Source organism: Stylophora pistillata, chromosome 3 (assembly GCF_964205215.1).
Source record: "Stylophora pistillata chromosome 3, jaStyPist1.2, whole genome shotgun sequence".
Lineage (NCBI taxonomy): Eukaryota > Metazoa > Cnidaria > Anthozoa > Scleractinia > Pocilloporidae > Stylophora > Stylophora pistillata.
This window is the reverse complement of record NC_142521.1, coordinates 15,986,870-16,008,768: the sequence shown is the minus strand read 5'-3', so window position 1 is coordinate 16,008,768 and position 21,899 is coordinate 15,986,870. Positions and strand designations below refer to the sequence as shown.

The following is a 21,899-nucleotide window of genomic DNA, read 5'->3' as shown; positions in this document are numbered from 1 at the left end:
ACGATTCTTTACAAGTGTGATAAACAAATGTTGTAGAATTTAACAAAGTCAAATATCAGTTTTTGATGCTGCTGTTGGTTTTTTTTTTTTTTTGCTTGTAGACATCATTCTATAACATGAAAATTGTCTTTCTAAGCCATTTGCCCATGAAAGCATACTCTTTACCTTTAAAAGACCTGTATTATGCTGAAAAGACCTGAAATTTCTAGTTCAATTGCCCCACTCCACCCCACCTAGGCAAGGTTCAAATTCTACATCCCCTCGCACATATCAGGGTCAAATGCCCATGTGTTGCTTTGGTGGAGTGGGGACGTTGAAGCTTTGAAATGATCAGCCCATAATACTCAGGCTAATCAACAGGGTGATCAGCCTACAATTCAAGAACTCATTTTGCATTTTAAAATTTCAACAAGTAGAAAATTTTTGGCTATTCTGACTCTATGGCAAGAATTGCAATGGAGAGATTTTGCAACGGCACAATCCCTTCAAATTCTAATTAACATTAAGTACCTAGGACTCCTCTTGGGACTTTTAAAGTTTACCTTGACTCGTCGAGTATGTGCATCCTTCTTGGAAGTTTGATTTTCCTATAAGTATAGGTAATAGGCTAAGCATAATAAACACCAACAATAATATTCTTGTCCCTGGGCAATAGATATGTACATCTGTGATCTTGGTCATAAGTCCCTCTCAACTAAATTTACATTAATTTTATAAAACTGTACATTGTAATTCATAAAAATCTATACTAAAATTCATCTTTTTTTTGACAATCTTTGCATGATGGCTAATCCACTTACAATAGAACATTCCAGAACTTGCATTAACACCATCTTTGCAACATCCTGGTATGGCAGATCCTAGCAACAACAAAATGACAGTATGAACACATCCAAGTACAAGTACATGTGCCAAGTCTCAAATTTTGTTTTCCTCATTTCTCACGACACTGTCAATATCCTATTTCAATTTCATTCACCATTACTTTGTTCAAATAATATTTTCTTGCAAATAAGAAGTCTCACTACAGAAACTTGGATAAACTCAATTAATGTCCACTCTCCTGATCTCTTTTGCCCAAAGGGAGAACATTTCTTCAAACAGTTTGCCTTGTTCATGTCCATGGCACATTATTCCTCAAAAGTTTGGTTGAAGCAAATCAATAAGATGGTCACCAATTCACAAAAATGTGACAGAAATTTCCTTCAGAAGTAAAATTTTCCAGGAGAAGCCTACAAACACTGGACATTTTTAAAACTTGTATTTTGTAACTATTGCATAATACATCTTATTGTACATTGTATGAAAATATTAGGTGTAGTTGTGGGGCTCTATTGTGATTTTGATTGACATGTGCTTCTGTGGTCCTTAATGCATAGGGTACTAAATACATTATATAACTGGCAAAGTTATTAGTTATACCAAAAAAAATCTGGTTCAATGATTGGCTCACACATTAGCTAGTACAGAATGATGCAAAGAGAGGAACTGAGCATCATAATAAAAGCTTTCAAAAAATGTCTGTTCAAATATTATGGTCTCACCTGTATCTTTTCTTGCTTGGATGCTAAAAAAACAATTTTTATAATTTCAAGTCTAGCACATTTAAATCATCCTTTATCAAATATTATCAAATATAGTATTGGTCTTAAACAATATCAATTTTACTGATGTTTTAAATGATTCACAAAATAAATTAGAGGTGAAAGGTGTATTTCTTTCAATCAATAACAGCATCGTGAAATATTCTGAAGAGAATTGCATATTAATTAAATATAAACTTGCATTTTGATTGGTTAATGAAGCAAGGTACTTAGTGTGAAATTGCAAGTTGAAAACAAAGCTAAGTGATATTGGTTTGCAACTCTTGTTTTGCTCTCAGGATAAAAACTAACAATGTCATTGCTGTTTTCTTTTTTCTTATTTTTATTCAACTAGTAATACACAATTCAAGGGAAATCCATTACCCGAATTTTGGGTTGCAATTTAACCCGAAAACTGATATTGCATATTAATATCAATTTTTGCTCGCAATTTAACATGATTTCCCTCATCAGCTGATGAGTTTTCTATATAATTATCATAGTCATATTCCCAACTAGCAATCATAAGAAGTTAAAGCTCTAGTACTGGTATTTCCTGCCAGAAATTTATATCGCACATCATGAATTGATCATACCTGTTGGTCTCTTGGACAATGGTGTTGAAATTTCTTTCTTGACTTCTGCTTTGTCTTTTACTTCAAACCTATCAGCTGCAGTTCCTTGATTACCGGGAGCAATCAAAACTGGAGTACACTCCGGTGTTGAAGCTGTGACTACCAAAGGCTCCACTTCAATAGAGGAAAGTGACCTCCCTGTTTCATTGAGTGAGGAGGGCTCGGATCTCACACTGTTTGAATTTAAAAGTTTTGACCCATCTCTTGGTTTATTGGTTCCAGGGAATCTCCTCTCACAGGTGTTAGTGGTGGTAACCTCACTTTTGTCAACTCTTTTTCGAAGGTCCTTCCTGTTTGAATCTATTGAAGGTTGTCTATTTAAAGTAGCAGTTTCTTTCACACAAGTTAGGGGTGAGTTTCCTGTCTTGGCATTAGACTGTTCACCAGCTAGCTTCCGCAAACGTGCTGCTCGGAGATCAGCGACATGAACTCCTATCAAATTGAGAAGGAAACAAAGTCCTAATTGCCAAGTATTTTAGTACATAAATGTAACTTAATCAAATAGAATCACAATTGTGAAAAATAAAAAGTTATGATGCTAGTTGAATTTTAACATAACCAAAAAAGGAACTTATAATACATAATATTTAATAATAATTATGATCAAAACTAATTAGAAGTCACACCGCATAATTTTCCGATTAGGCACCAGCAAACTTTTCATAGCTCATTACATAATTAGTAATAACTTGTATGTATTACCAATTCTATTGGTAACATCTAAAAACTTTTAACAATCTAACTTTCACATATATATATATATTTTTTCCAACCACAAAGTGTACAGTTATTTCAGGACCAAAAAGTTGAAGGTGAAAAATCATTTTAAATGGATACAACTGAGCCTTGACAGTAATTTGACATCCAAGTCTTTTAGAATCATAATAAAACTTGAAACAAATAAGACAACAAATGAGTAAAACAAAAATTTTGCCCACAATTCACACCTGTCTGGCTAGCTGTTGGGTTCCTCCTCTGTACTAGTGCAGCACAGACTACAATCACACAAACAACTCCTACTAGACCCCCAACAATCTGTTTCACACTCCATTCAGAGCCACTGCTGGTAGGTGATGTCTGTGCTGTTTTTGGAGATTTCTGCTTTGAGCCTGTCTTCCCAGCTGAACCTTTCTGTAGCTTTTCATTAGAACCTCCCCTATCATTTTCAGGTTTTAAGGATACCTGATGATAACAATTAAAGACACTGATCAAACTTTAGATCGACTATGATTTTTATAGAGCTTTAAACTGTCTATTGAACAATTGACAGTGGTTCAGTATGGTCTGTACTCTTGTTGACGATAATATTCCTTGTCACAGTGGTCAAAATGTTGTGGACTTCACATTTTTTGCACTTCTCATCATCATAATTTAAGGAGAAATTTGTTATTTGACCCTTTCGGGAGTCAAAAGATTCAACAAAAACAGATATTAATACCAACCAAAGTATCCTCAAAGTATTTTGACAATTCCTGGGCTGACAGTTCTCCATCACCATTTTTATCATATTCTAATAGAATTTGTTGAAATTCCTGTTTAAAAATAAAAAAAAAAAAAACAATGTAAATGAAAATAACATCAAAAAATGGAAATATAATATCTTAAAAATCTTGGATCAATATCAGTTTGGATCAATGTCAGTTTCTAAGCAAGTGCACACCTACCCCACTTCTAATCCAAAATTAACCCTGACCTGTTATCAGTTGAATGTTTTTGGGCTAGGGGAGGGGTAGGTGCACAGTTGCTCAATGTCTATATGTGAGCAACTGTGGACGTACCCCTCCCCTGACCCAAATTAACCCAAACCTGTTATTAGTTGACTGTCATTGGATTAGGGGAGGGGTAGGTGCACAGTTGCTCAATGTCAGTATGTGAGCAACTGCACACCCACCCCTCCCCTTATCCAACATTAACCCTAACTTGTTATCAGTTGACTGTTGTTGGGCTAGGGGAAGGGTCAGTGTGCAGTGGCTCAGACACTGCCATTGATCCAAATTCTCAACATGCATTATTTAGTCCTTTAACCTCTAGGAGTGACCAACATCTAATCTCTCCTTACAATATCACCCCCGAATCACACATTAGGGTAATGAGAATAAAGGAAATGATCCCCAACTGAAAAACCTCTTGATTGTGAAACAAATTCTCCTTATCAGCACCTTAGGAAATGTGTAAAGATCAGTATGGAGAATATGTATACTGATGTTAGGGTGCAGTAGGTTGAAGAGAATTTTTCTTACCAAGTTACTCAAATCATGGTTACCATCCTCATGATCAAGAATATGTTGCTGTAAAGGATCTTTGAACTGTTCACTACAAAGAAATCAATTCCAATAAGCAATTTATCATCACTGGGTATTAGAAACAAAAATCATTCACTTCTTTATACCAGCTTCACTGGCCAGGGATAATAATTTACTATCAATATATTTGTGAAAAGGATAAAACTGACACCAAAGTCAGTATGATGATGGGAAAACCCCATTACCCCAACCATCATCTTTTTTTCTCTAAAACAAGCATATTAAACTTAAGACCACACAAATCTGATGGTAGCCACTTAATAACTGGCCCCAAGGGAAATACTGAGTTTTGTTTCCCAGACACCCTCACTGTTCCTCTAGGCTTTGCCTCGTAAAACAGGTCATCCTCGGTGTAAAAACCTGACAAGGTTTTCTTTGTTTCATGAGGTATTGTTTTGCTGTACGCTATTGCTATGTCGGGCATGCCGGCCCGCGGTATCTGTCACATATGCGCACGCATGCCACGTGCGCACCTTGTAGATTTGACAATCGCCATGTTGAAAATAGAGATGTTGAGTTTGTATTGAGTTGTAGTAATTCGTCTGACTTAAATCCGTGAAACACAACAGATTGGCGACGAGATTTTCAGAACTCACAAAAGAGACGTTCAGGCCTAGGACAATATGCCGATTGGAAAGATAGAAGCCTTCGATGAAACTAACGACGACTGGCTTGCCTACGTTGAACGAGTAGAGCAATACTTTCTCGCCAACGACATTAAGGAAGACAAACAAGTAGCAGTGATGCTCAGCCTAATGGGAAACAAAACGTATGGGCTATTACGAAACCTCTCTGCCCCAGAGAAACCATCCAGCCTGTCTTTCAAAACCATCGTGGAAACTCTACAGAAACATCTTTCTCCAAAACCACTGCTCATCGCAGAGCGATTTCGCTTTCACAAGAGAAACCAACTGGAAGGTGAAACCGTAAGTACTTACATTGCTGAATTAAAGAAGTTGACACTGTATTGTGAATTTGGAGCGAGCTTAAATGATGCATTAAGGGATAGACTAGTGTGTGGACTACACAATGAACTTATCCAGAAATGATTACTCTCCGAATCAGAGTTGACCTTAGCAAAGGCGACGGAAATTGCATTTGCCATGGAAGCTGCGGCAAAAGATACCTTAGAGTTACAGGGTAGTAAAGAATCCGACGTTAACAAAATAAACACTGAAAACGCACGAGTATATAATGTGAAGCCGAAGCCCCGTGATAATTGTTATCGATGCGGTGGCACCACACATGAATCATCTGAGTGTTACTTCAAGAAGGAAACATGCCGGAAATGTGGAAAACTGGGCCACATCCAACGAGTTTGCCGCTCTGGAAGAAATCAGAACACTACCCAACGAAGAAAAGTTGATAAACCCAATCTGCATTCTTTTGAGATGAGTGATGAATGTGATGACGACAGTTTTGTGGCATCACTAGAAGTAAACAATGTCAACCAAGTAACAGCTGGTGAGGTCATCTGGGTTACACCAAAGATCAACGGACACACCCTGAAAATGGAACTCGATACGGGCTCAGCAATATCCACACTTCCATTGCAGAAATACAAGGAAATATTCGCAGACACACCACTGGTGGACACCAAAGCCATTTTGAAAACCTACTCAGGAGAGAAGATGAAACCAGAAGGAAAACTCCTTGTACGTGTGGAACACAACAATCAGGTTAAGAACTTAACATTGTACATGGTAGAGACACAAGGCCCAGCCTTGTTTGGAAGAGATTGGCTACACGAGATACAACTCGACTGGAAACAGATCTGCGCCATTTCAAAAGAGAAGACACCACAAGAAACCCAAAAGAAATTAGAGAAACTCCTGGACGAGTACAGTGAAGTGTTTCAAAATGAAACTGGCACACTCAAGTCCACCAAAGCAAAACTAACGCTTAAGGAAAACAGTCAACCCAAGTTTTACAAAGCAAGACCTGTTCCATATGCCTTGAAACCCAAAGTCGAAGTTGAGCTGAAACGTTTAGAGGAAGAAGGAATACTGAGCAAAGTCAACTTCAGCAACTGGGCAACGCCTATTGTACCCATCGTCAAACCAAACGGTACAGTAAGGATCTGTGGTGACTATAAAATCACAGTAAACCCCCAACTGCAGTCAGAGGAGTACCCTCTCCCTCGCATTGACGACATATTTGCTAAGCTGGCAGGGGGGAAGAAGTTCACCAAAATCGACCTTAGACAGGCATACCACCAGATGGAAGTGGAGGAAGAGTCACAAGAGTACCTGACAGTCAACACCCATCAAGGACTGTACCGATACAATCGCCTGGTATTTGGAATAACGTCAGCCCCAGCCATTTGGCAGAGATCAATGGATCAAATCTTAGAAGGAATAGAAGGGACAAGCTGCATCTTAGACGATATGATAATCACAGGAAAAGATGACGAAGAGCATCTCGCCCACCTGGAGGAAACACTGAAGAGGTTAAAGGAACATGGCCTGAGAGCAAATCGCGGGAAATGCGAGTTTTTCCAGACAAAGATCACCTACTGCGGACACAAAGTGGACCAATACGGACTACACAAGACCCAAGAGAAAGTTGATGCCGTCGTCAATGCTCCAAGGCCAGAGAACGTTCAACAAGTCCGTTCATTTTTGGGATTGGTAAACTATTACCATAAGTTCTTACCCAACCTCGCAACCACCCTCAACCCCCTGAACAGGCTCTTAGAACAAGGCAAGCCGTGGAAGTGGTCCACAGAGTGTGAAGAAGCCTTTTTCTCGGTGAAGAAACTCATAGCATCAGATATGGTACTTACCCACTATGATCCAGAGCGACCATTGAAACTAGCATGCGACGCCTCACAAGTCGGAGTCGGGGCTGTACTATCGCATGTAATAGAAGACGGCTCAGAACGGCCCATAGCCTTCGCGTCACGTACCCTTACGAGAGCAGAAAGAAACTACTCCCAGATTGACAAAGAAGCCTTAGCCTTGGTTTGGGGAGTCAAGAAATTCCACCTATACCTACCGGTATTCGGCCGCCATTTCACGCTGGTCACAGATCATGAACCTCTGACCTCAATTCTTAACCTCAAGAAAGGGATACCAGCCATGACAGTTGCCCGTTTACAACGCTACGCATTGTTCCTAGCAGGATTCAAGTACAGCATTGAGTACAAAAACACCACCCAACATGGAAACGCGGATGGACTATCACGCCTACCCTTGAAAAAGGCGTACAGCAAGGAAGTAGCTGATCCAGCGGAAATTTTTCAAGTGTCACAGCTCGAAGTACTGCCAGTCAACGCAGATATGGTTCGTCAAGCAACCCAGAGAGATCCGGTATTATCACGTGTGGTAGAACACACGAGACAAGGGTGGCCACCAGTCAGTGAAAAAGAATTGGAACCATTCTACAGAAGGAAGGATGAACTTACATTACAGGATGGTTGCCTTCTGTGGGGCTCTCGAGTGATAATTCCACCTAAGTACCGAACACAGTTGTTAGAACAACTTCATGAAGGCCACCCCGGAATCGTAAGGATGAAGGCGTTGGCTAGGAGCTACATTTGGTGGCCAGGAATGGACAAGGAAGTCGAGCAAACAGCAAAAGGATGCACTGGCTGTCAACTCACCCAGAACAATCCTAAGACCGCCCCACTTCATACGTGGGAGTGGCCAGCACGCCCATGGCAACGTATCCACATAGATTTTGCGGGACCATTCTTGGGAACAATGTTTCTCATTGTTGTGGATAGCCACTCAAAATGGCCCGAAGTAATACCAATGACCACTACAAGCGCTGCAAGAACAATTGAGGAACTAAGAAAGCTGTTTGCGACACACGGATTACCACAACAACTGGTCAGTGATAACGGCCCACAATTCACATCAGACGAATTCAGAACATTCATGAGGAATAATGGTATCAAACACAAAAGGGCAGCGCCGTATCACCCAGCTACAAATGGCAGCGCTGAACGTTTTGTACAGACATTCAAGCAAGCTCTACGCGCAGCACTGACTGAGAAGAAAACCCTCTCCTGGAAACTGGCAAACTTCTTGCTAGCCTACAGAACAACACCACATGCGCTGACTGGTGAGGCACCAGCGGTACTCCTCATGGGAAGAAACCTCAGAACGAAACTCGACATATTGAAGCCTAACATACGGAAGCGAGTGGAAGAAAAGCAGCAAGACCAAGAGTTACGATCCAGCCACAACCCTACCCGTGAGTTAACCGTAGGTCAAGCTGTCGTTGCACGAAACTACAGAAGCGGAGATAAGTGGGTTCCTGGTATCATCACAGCTCACCCTGGACCCTTATCCTACGAAGTCAGAGTCGGACCAAATACAGTATGGCGACAACATATCGATCAACTCAAGGAGACTGCAGTAACTCCGAGCGTTAATAAGGAGTACTTCTCCCCACACCTAGACCCAGCTGTGTTAGTAGGAATTCCACCAGCGACATGCAGCGCCGAAAGTGAAGAACCACAACCTCCTTCTGCGAATGATATGGAGAAATTACCAACCATAGACATAGATGTGACCAACCAACCGAGCAAATCTCCTAGCAGCCAGAACGAGATCACGACCAGCAGTTCTGCAACACCACCACCTAGGCGCTATCCCCGTCGGCTGCGGAAACCCCCTGAAAAACTAAACCTATGAACTGAACTGAACTGAACTCAATTATTTTAGATTAGTTCTGAAATTTTGGGGGGGAGGAATGCTATGTCGGGCATGCCGGCCCGCGGTATCTGTCACATATGCGCACACATGCCACGTGCGCACCTTGTAGATTTGACAATCGCCATGTTGAAAATAGAGATGTTGAGTTTGTATTGAGTTGTAGTAATTCGTCTGACTTAAATCCGTGAAACACAACAGCTATTGTCTATAATGTTTTGTTGTCTTTGTTTTATGTCACTCGTGAGCTTCACAAGTTTTTACACCGAGGATGAGCCTGTAAAACACTGAGAGTCTCTTGAGAAACATAACTTACTTTTTCCCTATGGGGGCAGTAATAATGTTATCCCTCCAAACTCAAAAGCAGAACAAATTGTACAAGTTAAGGGTGTCACCTTGCAACTTCATTTACCACACAAATTTGCAGGTTTCAGCCTGCAAAACCTGATTACATGCAAGTCAAAAGTTGCAGTGTTTGATTTTCTGGGTAGTTAATGAATCTAGATCCCCCTTGGGAGATGGACAGTTTTGACCCTTGACACATGACACATTCTCCACCAATGAGGGAACGTATTTGAGTTGGGAGGCGTAACAAAATAACCCTTTGCTAACTCTATTTGAAACTGAAATTAATTATAAATCAATTTTTAACAAATCTGTTAGAAATATGTCTTCTCTCGTAAATTTCGTGTAAAAATACTATGTATTTCGGTCTAAGAAAATTCAATTACGTAACTAGCAGACGCTGGTTTATCAAGCAAATATCTAAATTATTTTACTTAAGTAAATAGCTAATATCTGAGCGATGAACGAGATAATTGTTTACTACTTCTCGTGAATGTATCGTATTTGCTAGAAATCACCCAAAATAGATCAACAACTTTTTTGATCCTCAAGCCAGAAGTTTATGTCAACAATTTAATCGATCAAATCTCATAGTCTTAAAGTTTGTTGTCAAATTCCATCCGGTTCAATTCCAAATCGAAAACGAAACGATTCTACAAGCACTTTTGCGCGTTATTTTAATAACCGTGCTAGCTTTTTTCCTCAACCTGAATGTATAAAAATCAAAGCTTGTACACAAAGAGAGGTAAATAAATATTAGAACAAAGCTATGTTCCATGGATCCACGAGTATGTTGAGATTTCACTATTTTGGCGGAAGTAAGGGGTCATGCATGAATCTGAAATCACGTGTAAAAACACTGGCACTCACGAAGATACAGGAACGAAAATTCTCACCTCAAGTGAATGAGGAACACCAGCTGTAAGAACAGCGCTAACAACAGAATGTGATTCCTAGCCATCGCTCAGGCTCTTTGGAAAAACAAAACCATCCTCGTGGATCACTAGCAAAATATCTGAGTCATCATCACGCATGATTAATCCTCATTGTGTCTGTCAAGGAGTGCCAAGTTCAAGTTCTCAGAATCGACTGAGTCACCCCGACGAGGTACCACGAGGCACATGAGCCCACGAGCAAAACAATCGAAAAGAGCATGCGTTCCAATGTTCCTCTACCAATGGCGGCTGTCTTCAAAATGTCTTCCAGTCAAGAAGTTCTACAACTTTACCGTCAGATGTTACGAGTTGGGAAAACATTTACCAGTTATAACTTCAGGTGTGTAGCGCTTATCATGCTATCTTGTAAAAAGGAAGATTTTACCCGATAATTTGCCACTGCTATTTTTTATCTCTAAAAATTAATCATCTCTCCCCAAGACGATGTTGCTAAAATCTACTGTTCATCAAATAAGCTCGATCTTAGTAAGAGAATCTGTCCATTATGTATCTTAAGCGCAGCTTTGTAAGGGTGGACACTGGTTTAGATTCTCCCTTTATTTCCTATCCCTTTAGAAAGTCACAGCGATTACGTAATAACTTAACCTCACCCATTACATCCACGTGGTTCATATTTTAAGGGAATAGCTTAATTAGCGCCAGGCCTCCCTGCTGACCTTGGCTAGCTGTTGACTGACATTTGGTTGTTATAAGTCACTGTACTTTGTCTATTTAACCACCTCCCGGTTAGCTCAATTGATAGAGCACTGGACTGATGTGCGGGAGGTCGAGGGTTCGAGCCCCAGCCAGACCAACACTCAAGGTCTTAAAATAATTGAGAAGAATATGCTGCCTTTCTATAACATCAAGAAATGGTTTAGATATTGTAGTCTTCTCGGATAGGGACGAGTAAATGGAGGTCCCATCTTCTGCAGTGTTAGGGGTAGGAGACGTTAATTTCCCACACACGAGATTACTGTGTGATGGATGTCCTCCCCTGGGGTGGGATGGGTGGGTGTTGTCTTGTGATTATATGAGCCCCTGGCTTGGGCAATATGGGCAACCATGCCCCACGCAAAGACATTCTACCTCGTTATCGTGCTGTAAGATCACATGAGATAGCAAGCGCATGTGCCAACTCAGTGCAAGCTTACGCCTTCGACAGTCCAACTGCGCTTTTAGAACTGAGAGAAAAAACACCGCATCTTCTGCTGTAAATGGCTGACAATCCATCTTTAACCCCTCCTAAAGAGGTCAGGGGTAACGAAAAATCCTCTAAGGAGGACCTTAGCACTGATGAAGTGCGTAAATCAGCTGGAAAACCAGCCTCACAAAAAGGCGGGAAAAGGCCTTCAACTGCTCAAGCACCCATGAACTCGGTGAACAAAGGAAGTTCTTGTGTTACCCTAAACGCAGCAGCTCTTGGTTTCGTTATTGCCGGAGCCCTCAAGGGTTCATTTGAAGGCCTAAGGGATTCAATGAACGCGGATTTCAATGACTTGAACAGTCTGATTGCATCACGTTCAGGCGGCAATGATGATGAAGACTTGGCTGATGATTGTGATTCGAGTGTGTCTAAGGACGATGTTGAATCACTGGTCGAGGAAGAGCCACCTGCCAAGAAAAAAAGACTAAACGAACAAGGAAAGAACAGCAACCCTCTGATTACTAAGCTGACAAAAACCCTACAGCTCACCGAACATGTCGGTCCCGCTATCGACGGGGAACTTGCATCACTTGTGGATAAGATTATGAGGGAGAAAGGTAACGAAGACAAAATAATGGAGTTAAAGAAACAACACGAAACTCCCGAAAAATTGCACCACCCTGTCGGAGACAAAGGTCAATCAGGGTGTCTGGAACAATTTAGATGAGTCAGCTCGGTCAACTGACTTAAAATTCCAAAAGGTTCAGAAAAGCCTGATTAAAGGAATAATAGTAGTCGTATCAGAGGTGAACAAGTTGATAGGCAACTCAGAAACTCAGAAAGAAGATAGTGTTAGTCCCCTAATGGATGGGGTGCTACTCTTGGCAAATGCTAACCAGGAGTTAAACTATCGACGGAGAGAGTTGATGAGACCACAACTCAATACAAATTATAGACACCTTTGCAGCCCATCAAATCCAGTGACAGCTGAATGGTTTGGAGATGATCTTCCAAAGGCTGTTAAAGACATCTCAGACACAAACAGGCTGAGTTCAAAGCTCACCAAGGACAGCAGCTCTCATCACTCAAAAAGTAGCCAGCAACACCATGGCTGGCGTGGAAAGAAATATGTTCGCCCTCACAATTCCAACAATAAGCAGTCCAAGAATTTAAACTTCCAGAGACCCCTCCACTTCAGAAGGAAGCAGGAGGGGAAGAAGAAGAATGACTAAGCTCAAACCCTATATAGGTTAGTCTAACAACAAATGAATTTGCTGGTAGGCTGAGGCATTTTCTTTCAACATGGATGAGTATCACAGCAGACCAAGATATATTGGATATGGTACAGCACTGCCACCTAGAGATTGCAAATCCAACTCAACTAAGGCTAAGGCCTGAAATCCAGTTTGACTCAGAGGAAGGCATAATTACCTCAGAAATTGCTCACCTACTTGAATTAGGTGTCATTGAGCCTGCTGTACACACTCCAGATGAATACATTTCCACTATATTTGTCAGAAAAAAGAAAAGTGGTCAATAACGCATGATTTTGAATTTAAAGGGGCTTAACAAGCACATAGAGAGACACCATTTCAAAATGGATACTCTGTGGTCTGCTGTGCGACTCATGACTCCAAACTGTTTCATGGCATCAATGGATATAAAAGATGCCTACCACTTAGTTCCCATTGCTAAGGAACATCAGAAGTATCTGAGATTTTACTGGAAGGGTTTTCTCTACCAATACACATGTATGCCAAATGGGCTTTCATCTGCACCAAGGTGTTTTACTAATGCAGTAAATGGCTTGAACCCGGGGGTAACATGTGAAGGTGTAGTCTGATCATCCGGGTGAGTGTAGTCCTGAGAAGGACTGTTGTCGGTGGTAGTGACTGATGTTTCAACAACCTGTGCGGAAGTCATCATCAGAGTCAAGTGAATGATTGTTGTCAGTAGAATGTTCTTATTCCAGTTCATGTGAAATGATCGGTTGGTTTTGCCGTGATGTTATTGGCTGTAAGACTCAAGTGACGTAAGTCGGTCGTGATTGGTCTGTTTCGATCTGTCGGTAAAGTTAGGTCGTTCTTTTTCGGTCGTTTGTGATGTTTATGTCGTGAATGAGTCGTTTGTATGGAGCGGGTAGTTGTTGACATCTGTTTAGGGGAGTCTGTTCTAAGTTAGTAAACCAGCTTTCCAGAGTCAGTCGTTGAAAATAGTCAGTGCTGTAGATTAGGCATTGCGCAGAGTTCCAGTCAATGTTGTGGTTGGTAAGTCGATGGTGTTCAGCAATGTGATTGCTGACATCACCTTTCCTCGTTGCCCATCTGTGTTCAGTCAGTCTTGTTGTGAGGTTTCTGCTAGTCTCACCGATGTAGGAGGCTTGGCAGTCAGAACAATTGATCTTATAAATCGTTCATTTCACACGAACTGGAATAAGAACATTCTACTGACAACAATCATTTACTTGACTCTGATGATGACTTCCGCACAGGTTGTCGAAACGTCAGTCACTACCACCGACAGCAGTCCTTCTCAGGACTACACTCACCCGTACGATCAGACTACACCTTCACGTGTTTTACTAAGTTGATGAAACCAGTGTACTCTACCTTAAGACAGAAAGGTCACCTGAATGTGGGGTACATAGATGATTCGTACCTCCAGGGTAGAGATGCCAATGAATGCCTGCTCAATATCTCTGATACGCAGAGATTACTTTCAAGTTTGGGGTTTGTGATTAATGGGCAAAAATCATCTGTCACACCAGCTCAGCGAATCATATTTTTAGGTTTTGTCCTTGACTCTGTGTCAATGACAATTACCTTCACTGATGACAAAAAAGTGAAAGTAAAAGCTAACTGTACAGCAATGCAACACAAGCATGAAACCACCATCACCGAGCTAGCCCAATTAGTTGGCACACTTGTCTCCAACTTACCTGGGGTACAGTTTGGGAAACTTCATCATAGGAAACTAGCGATAGAAAAGAACTTGGCTCTAAGAGAACATAAGGGTAACTTTGAGGCTCTTATAACCCTGTCCCCAAGTGCAAAAGATGATCTTGCTTGGTGGATTGAAAATGTAGATACGGCCTTAAACCCAATATCACATGGAAATCCTGTCATTGAGATTAAAACTGATGCGTCAAAAAAGGGTTGGGGGGCATACCTTGATGGTGATACAACCCAAGGCTTGTGGTCTGGTACAGAAAGCCAATTGCACATCAATGAGTTAGAATTGAAGGCAATTCACTTCGCCTTGCAAGCTTTTGGTAAAAGGCTAAATAATAAACATGTCAAAATACTTTTGAAGGTAAAACGCTATGTGTTGTATCTACGTTAAAAGAGTACTTAACAAGAACACAAAACTTAAGAGGCTCAGAAGGCCAATTGTTTGTTAGTTATCAAAAACCTTTCAGGAAAGTTAGTAGAGATACTATAAGCCGGTGGGTGAAGACTGTTCTCACTGACTCTGGAATTGACACTTCCAGATTTAAATCACACAGCACAAGGGCTGCCAGTACATCTGCAGCCAACAATGCCTCAGTAAGTCTTGATGACATTCTGCAAACAGCTGGGTGGTGCTCTGAGTCAACATTTGCCAAGTATTACAAAAAACCTATTGTTAAAGAGGACATGTTTGCTGACAGGGTACTCAGCACTGTGAAGTAACACACATGTGTAAAATAAAAGTTTTGCCATGACAATGCTTAAATTACAGCACGATAACGAGTTAGAATAGTAAAATTAAACGAGACTTACCTGTAAGTTGAAGTTTGATTGAGATTCTACCAAGTTATAAAGTGCTGGGAGATTACATGCCCTCCCACCCACCCTAATGTAGTGTGGTGCCTTGAATCACTAACATTAAGCTTTTAAAGACTGAGTTGGCGCATGGGCTTGCTAACTCATGTAATCTCCCAGCACTTTATAACTCGGTAGAATCTCAATCAAACTTCAACTTACAGGTAAGTCTCGTTTAATTTTACTTTTAAACTTGATTACAGGATTACAGGAACTTGATTAATCTCTCTAATTGTTTCTTTCCCTTCCCTCCCTTTATTCAAGACTTGGGGGTTCCTCAATTTCTCAAGCCCTTGAGGACTTCTCATTTTCTCCAACCCCAGGGGGCTTCTCATTTGCTCCAACCCCCGGGAGCTCCTCATTTCCTCAAACCCTTGTGGACTCTTCATTTCCTCAAGCCCTTGGGGGCTCCTCATTTTCTTATCAAAGATGCTTTAACAGGTTCACTGTCTTGTTTTTGCTGTGTTGTGGGAGAGGGGTGTTGCATGCGATAATTTATCAAGTTTTCAACATAAGATGAGAAAAACATAATTGAAGCCCCTAAGGAGAGAAAGCTTGAAAAATTAGTTGTGTTGACTGCACTGTGCAGAGATTATCCACATCCTTGTGATTAACTAAGGTGTTATGTAATGTGGGCCTGCAATGTGTTTGAACTAGAATATTTGCCAATTGCAAGCTTTAACCATAAGAGTAACTTTAATGCTAATCAAAACAAAGTGCATATCACAAGGATAAAAAAAATACACCTAAGACCCACTTTAAGCATGGAACTTTTCAAGAGTAGAACCCAATACCATGAATTATACACTGGAAAAGTTCAGCATCAAAATCAACTATGAACGGTTACTTCAAATACGGATGACCCAGCTGGTCTTTTTTCCAGGATAAGCAAAAAATTTCCATCGTGGAACAGCTTTGGAATGGCTTGTTCACTAACTCAGATACTTTCATGTGCCGAACTAAATGCTCTGATGCAATTTTCTGGAAAAGTACAGGGAAGAGCTTTAAAAATGATTAAGTTTAGTATGTGAATCAACAGTTCTATTTTTTGTAATTTGAAAAGCTCAAAATCCAAATTAAGGTAGGTACCTGATAAGTTTGGCATACAAACTAGCCTTACCCAATTCATTTTCTTTTTCTGTGGTTATAACTGTGGGATTTTTCTCTTTTCATGGTTGTGAAAATTGTTATGTTAGGATGTATGCCACAAGAAGAATAAAAGATGCCTTCAGGGAAAACAAAGATATCACAGATCCAGAAAAAATAAAGACATTAATCAAGAGAGCAGAGGATAGTTTACAAGTAATGAAAAGACAGGTGCTTCTCAATCTTTTTTTTTTAATTTCTTTATTTGCCCTAATTCTCCTATCAGACTTGTCATGATTAGAAACAAACAATTCTACAGCAGCAAAAAAAAAATGGAGCAAGACTTGATATTGTTTGCTTTTAATTTTTAACATGTATCATAGGTGAAAACAAAAACTTTGGCCACTTGTGAGTATTGAAACCTGCCTAGATCCAAGTTAGCAGGTTGATCATCTGTTAACTTGAGTCATTGAAATGTCATGGATTGAGGGTGAGCTGGCTCTGTTGTTAAGTCTATATAGGACAAATATCCAGCTTATTGGTTTGATCAGCAGAATGAAAAGTGTTTTGGGTAGAGACAGAGTAACAAAGATGATAGAATAGGGGCAAACTTTGGTTATCTGGACTCATTGGGACTAGACAAAATAGTCCAGATAACCAAGGGTCCAGATAATCAAGGGTTTATATAATCGAGAATATGAAGAGCAATGAGGAACAGAAACTGATTAAGTTAAGAAAGTGACATTTAATCCTGAAACAAAACATTTACAAATCATTTTGAAAAAGCTATGGTCTACGTCTTCACTGTCCTACATAAAGACCTCTGCACGTGTGTATTAACAATTAAAATTAGTGATAAAATGTTTTTACACTGGTCTAAAATGTTGAAGTAAGCCAGTTTATCTTAAAGAAGAACATTGCCTTTACTTGACTTTGATAAGAACATGGCTACGGATCTTGATCATGACCAATAAATATTGGCGAAAAAATTGGGATAATCGAGAAATCCAGACAATCAAGGCAGAGGTTTCATTAAGGGCCTGGGCACCAGGAAAATTGACTGGTTGTGAGGACAGTTTTGCTGACCTGATTTGACAATCTGGATGGAAGTTTATTTTACAAAGAAATTCAATTAAAAAAAATTTTGCCTGCCTATGAAAACCAAGTTGCCCTCCTTCTGACAACGGTAATGAAACCCTAACCTGTGAGCAGAGCCTTTTCTTCTTTTCTTCTTCTTTGCTTCTTTTTAACCCTCCAAGGGAAAAGGCTCAGCCGACATCCTGTTGTTGCTTTGAAATACCAAAAACCCAAAACACCGGGCTATTCAAGCCGGTTTTGCCTCCAGTCAAACTGGTTTTGGTGCACGTGCCTTTGTTTTTCATGTACACAGATGACCAAATCTGTGCCCACAAAAGTGCAAGGGGGCCCTGGAAAAGGATCAGTTTCTAGGCAACCGCTGTGCATGTTCAAATGAGCAACAACAGGATGTCAGCAGAGCCTTTTTCTCTTTTCGATTCAAGGACGGGTTAAAAAGGCTCTGCTCACAGGGTAATGAAACTCCTGTTGAGGTCCAGATAATTGAGGTTTAACTGTATGGTTAATATTGAATCTTTTGCAGGTCTCTTTAGGTCAAATGTACAGACATGAAAAGCTCGTGATAGAAAAGAATAGATGATATTCAGCAGTGAAAGAAGAGGTACCATCTAATGGACAAGCAAATATCACCTATTTCACTGGAGATTATGCTATAATTATTGTGCATCAAGTCCTGTAAGAAGGGACAAGATGCATACAGTGAGGATCAGAACACTTCTTTGTGGGAAATAACTTTTTGTTATATTGTGGCCATAGCACAGATAATTTCTCCGCGATGCAACATGCATGTAGCCCAATGTACTGAACAAGTTAAAGACACAAAGCACTGTTTTATTCTTGACTTTATGCCCTTCAACGGATATTGCAGGATCCCTTTTGTGTTTCCTGGAATAAGGAGAAAGTTAACTGCGAATTGTTTAGGGATCTTGTTTTTATCTTCAGGGCCTCTTATTCAACTGGCAGGAATAGCTGACAGCAATGGAAACTTTACTATTAGACTCCTCTTCAGCCATTCTGTAATAGTTAAATGTGCATGATGAATACATGTTATGATGATGATAATATTATAATATCACTTGTCTTGCCCAAGATTTGATGTCTTAACAAAGAAAAGTTTACTCACAGGCATACTTGTTGTCTTTGCATTTGTGAACTATGGAAAGAGTTTATGCTTTTGGCCGAAGGCCTCTCTTCAGTTGACGGGATTGGGTTGTCAGATCATCCTATTTTTGTAAATAGAAAGGTTAATGTTGAGAACTGCATAAACCAGGCTCTGTTCTCTGGGAAAGACCAGGCAATTTTCTCAAACTTGTATGGATTGATGGCATTATGCTTTGCAGTAATGAGTGACGAACTGTGCGATAATGGTGAAAATAATCTCCATTCCTTTTGGTGTTGAAAACCGTGAAGGGCACAACTCAAACACCAGAACACACAAGTAGTTGACTTGTGCAACTTAATTCTTTCAATTTGGCGATACCTCGTAAATGGTAAGCACCCTCATAGAAGAATTCTTTTGAAATTGTATTGTGATCATCCGGGTGAGTGTAGTCCTGAGATGGACTGTTGTTGGTGGTGAAGACTGACATTTCGACAACCTGTGCAGAGGTCATCATCAGAGTCAAGACTCAAATATTGCCCCTGGGTTCAAACCATTTACTCTATTAAGTTCAAGAAGAATTCTTGCAATCATGATTTGTAATCAGCCATAGTGTACTACTGTATGTAACCACCTGCCTTGTGTCACATGCATTCCATCTCTTTAAGACAATGATGAATCTGTTAACTCCTCAAATCTGATGACCAATTTTCCTCTATCTCATCACAACAATCAAAAGAGCTGTACTCAGTCTGGCCACCCACATTTAGCAGATTGTGGAAAAAACTTTGAATCAGTGACTTGCCCAGCAGTGTTTTTCCACAACCTTCACACTTTAAGCCTCAAGAGTTACCAACATCTAATTTCTCCTTACAATATCATCCCTGAATCACACAATAAGGTCAGGAGAATAAAGGAAATGATCACTAACTGAAGAAGCTCTTGATTGTTAAACAAATTCTCCTTGTCAGCACCTTAGGAAATATAAGGAGAAAAGTATGGAGAGATTACATATTGATGTTAGCATGTAAAGGTTTGAAGAGTAAACGTCTTATAATTTTACCCACCTCTTTTTTTTTTTTTTACCTACTAGTGTATTTGGACCTTGTGAATGGAAATGAATCAATTATGGAAGGAGAAGGAGAAATTCCATCTTCTTCATTCCGTAGAGCGAGAGGATTAATTAATTATGTGGTACGTAGGCATTGTGATAAGGCGATCGATATAAGTGCTTCTTTTAAAAATGTTGGCGGTCAAAATATCTTGCCCGGTAAGTGTTTTCAGTCCGTATTTAAAGTTTTCTCCTATTTTCTAATCTTATGCGTAAATGAGTGAAAGGAAGACAATAAAAAGTCATAATTTTGTGCGATTGATTGTTATTTTCGGTTCACCTTGAGCTGGTTCTAAATCTCTCGGAACATAATGAGTGTTGCGAATTGTCGTGCGAGTGCTTAAGGCTGTGTCACTGTAAATGCTGAATAACAGGTTAAACAGCTAAACTGTCGGCCCTACATTTCGCGCGTGGGTTCCACCACTTCTTGTTCCTCGTTGAAACACCGTGCTCTTCGCTAAACAAAGATGTATAATGTGGCCCGTAAGGGAATTTTCTACTCTGCTTTGGTTTCAGCAAAGGCAAAACCGGATACAAAACGCAGGTCAATGTTCAGGAATGCCGGAAGACCACCAAAGAACTAACCTAATCGGATTGGAGTACACGTCAACTTTATATCCTCCTTCCTCCGGGATGGGAGTCTCTTCAGAATGGCCGGAAGAATTCAGTACCATTCCCATGTTGTCTCGTTGACATAAGTAGCCTGTGATACTCAGAAAAGCAATTTTAACTATTATAGGTACGTGACATTTAAAATAATCGACAGATCAAAGATCGTACGAGCCCCATCCGATGTAAATCACCGCAAAGAGTGATAGATCGTAGCAAACCGAGTAAATACCTTGGTGGGGAAAAAAAAAAGCCCTTAAAAATTTGCGGCTGCATTGAGTACAATCAGAAGCATTTAACCAAGCTTATATGCTTATACTACAATATACCGCACAAGTGATATAAAAAGCGTGTCTTCAATTCGATTTCTGAGTCGGAAGGGACAGAATGGTAGAAAGCGCGCGTTTTCTGCCGCATGGAGTACAGACCTAAAAACCAGATTTAACTCTTTAAAAACTAACAAAAAAACTTCCACCTCCCCAAATCCTTGGATACTTGAAGAAAGCTCTCGCTATTTCACTGTAAACACGCAAGGAACAGGTTAAATAGCAGTCGACATTTCAATTTCATTTTCATTTTTCTTGCATTTCAGCTACACCACTCTAAAGTCTTTGCTCAAAAACAGTGAAACGCCGTCAGAGCCTTTTTGACTTCGCTTTAGGATCTCAAAAGACACAGTGGTACAACTCGTGGGTTAGTATTTCGAAAAATATACCGCTAGATGACTAAACTAAGCTTTCAAATAGTTCCGGTACCCTTCCCATCCTCGCCTCACTCCTAACCCCCACTTTCCACCAGCTACCTGTTTGGCTTAACGTGAAAGCGGAAGACCAATGACACAGTTAACAGATTCCAATATTTTGTCTTGAGCTTCGAGTGATGAGCTAACGTGGGGCGACGAACTGTTCCTGTTTCGCTTAATACCTTTGTGTGAAACGTGCACATCTCAAAATATTGTGATTTAGGAAACATCACGAATTTACAGCCGGCATCCTTCAGCAAAAAAGGATGATACAAAACAGCGGGATGGCGTCTTAACTCGCTGTAAACTAGAATGGGGGAAATGCAAAACTTGTAGTGTGAATTCATCGAAAATAAGCTATGACGAAGTTATTTCATGATAGGAATTATAGTTATATGTATATGGTCTGTGCATGAGTTCGGACTCTTGTGCATGATTATTTATCATCGGCAGACTGAGAGTGACGTAAGAATAAATAGTGACCGAAAACGTTGTCTTTCCGAAAGAGAGGAATCCCCTTGGCAAGGCGGTGAGGTTTCTGTAATTTACCTCTGTTGTCTGGTTGTAGACACAGCTAGAAAAAAGATCCAGGGTAAAAAGCAACTTTGATATAGGTACTGTACGTGTTTTTAAAAATAAACACCGGTGTAAGTTCAATATTATTGAAAGGCTTTCAGATGTCAATCGAAAATATAGGATGAACTGGGTTAAAAGGAACAAAACGACTTTAGATAAAAATGAAAGA

At 40.2% G+C, this 21,899-nt stretch overlaps 2 protein-coding genes, 1 long non-coding RNA gene and 1 pseudogene across 6 annotated transcripts in view; 2 read left to right on the top strand and 2 right to left on the bottom strand.

The window, feature by feature from the left end:
- LOC111336288 (uncharacterized) overlaps positions 1–10,618 on the bottom strand; it is a 31,060-nt gene extending 20,442 nt beyond the window's left edge. Inside the window, exons 1-8 of one of the 2 annotated variants that reach the window (XM_022942347.2) lie at positions 10,424–10,618; positions 4,459–4,531; positions 3,661–3,750; positions 3,166–3,400; positions 2,180–2,650; positions 1,545–1,567; positions 801–860; positions 543–587 (exon numbers count right to left, since the gene is read on the bottom strand). In XM_022942347.2, coding sequence (XP_022798082.2) covers positions 543–587; positions 801–860; positions 1,545–1,567; positions 2,180–2,650; positions 3,166–3,400; positions 3,661–3,750; positions 4,459–4,531; positions 10,424–10,488 — 1,062 coding nt within the window. In that variant the 5' untranslated portion in view covers positions 10,489–10,618. The remainder of the gene's footprint in view (positions 1–542; positions 588–800; positions 861–1,544; positions 1,568–2,179; positions 2,651–3,165; positions 3,401–3,660; positions 3,751–4,458; positions 4,532–10,423) is intronic. The other variant, XM_022942348.2, reaches the window with a different exon arrangement.
- A 25-nt stretch (positions 10,619–10,643) lies between these two features.
- On the top strand, positions 10,644–20,061 carry LOC111336291 (LYR motif-containing protein 4). 3 transcript variants are annotated; one of them, XR_015998279.1, is made up of 4 exons: positions 10,644–10,802; positions 16,609–16,729; positions 18,117–19,083; positions 19,786–20,061. XR_015998279.1 is itself a non-coding variant. In XM_088751615.1 (4 exons), the coding sequence occupies exons 1-3, from the start codon at positions 10,681–10,683 to the stop codon at positions 18,171–18,173; spliced, it is 300 nt and encodes a 99-aa protein (XP_088607741.1). In that variant the 5' UTR covers positions 10,644–10,680; the 3' UTR covers positions 18,174–18,194; positions 18,536–20,061. The 3 variants fall into 3 exon arrangements, 2 of the variants coding, with proteins under 2 accessions (XP_088607741.1, XP_022798085.1); XM_088751615.1 differs by having other exon boundaries at positions 18,117–18,194; positions 18,536–20,061; XM_022942350.2 differs by having other exon boundaries at positions 18,117–20,061.
- On the top strand, positions 10,815–13,551 carry LOC148734724 (uncharacterized; annotated as a pseudogene).
- LOC148734723 (uncharacterized) lies at positions 17,224–21,794 on the bottom strand. The gene is made up of 2 exons (XR_015998280.1): positions 20,205–21,794; positions 17,224–19,666 (listed from the first exon to the last, which is right to left on the bottom strand). It is a non-coding gene; the product is annotated as an uncharacterized LOC148734723 (long non-coding RNA).
- Between the last annotated feature and the right edge of the window lie 105 nt (positions 21,795–21,899).

Coding starts and splice junctions, on each gene's coding strand:
- LOC111336291 (XM_088751615.1), top strand. CDS start 10,681: ATGCGTTCCAATGTTCCTCTACCAATGGCGGCTGTCTTCAAAATGTCT. Junction 10,803..16,608: donor TTTACCAGTTATAACTTCAG/GTGTGTAGCGCT, acceptor TTGTTATGTTAG/GATGTATGCCACAAGAAGAA. Junction 16,730..18,116: donor TACAAGTAATGAAAAGACAG/GTGCTTCTCAAT, acceptor AATCTTTTGCAG/GTCTCTTTAGGTCAAATGTA.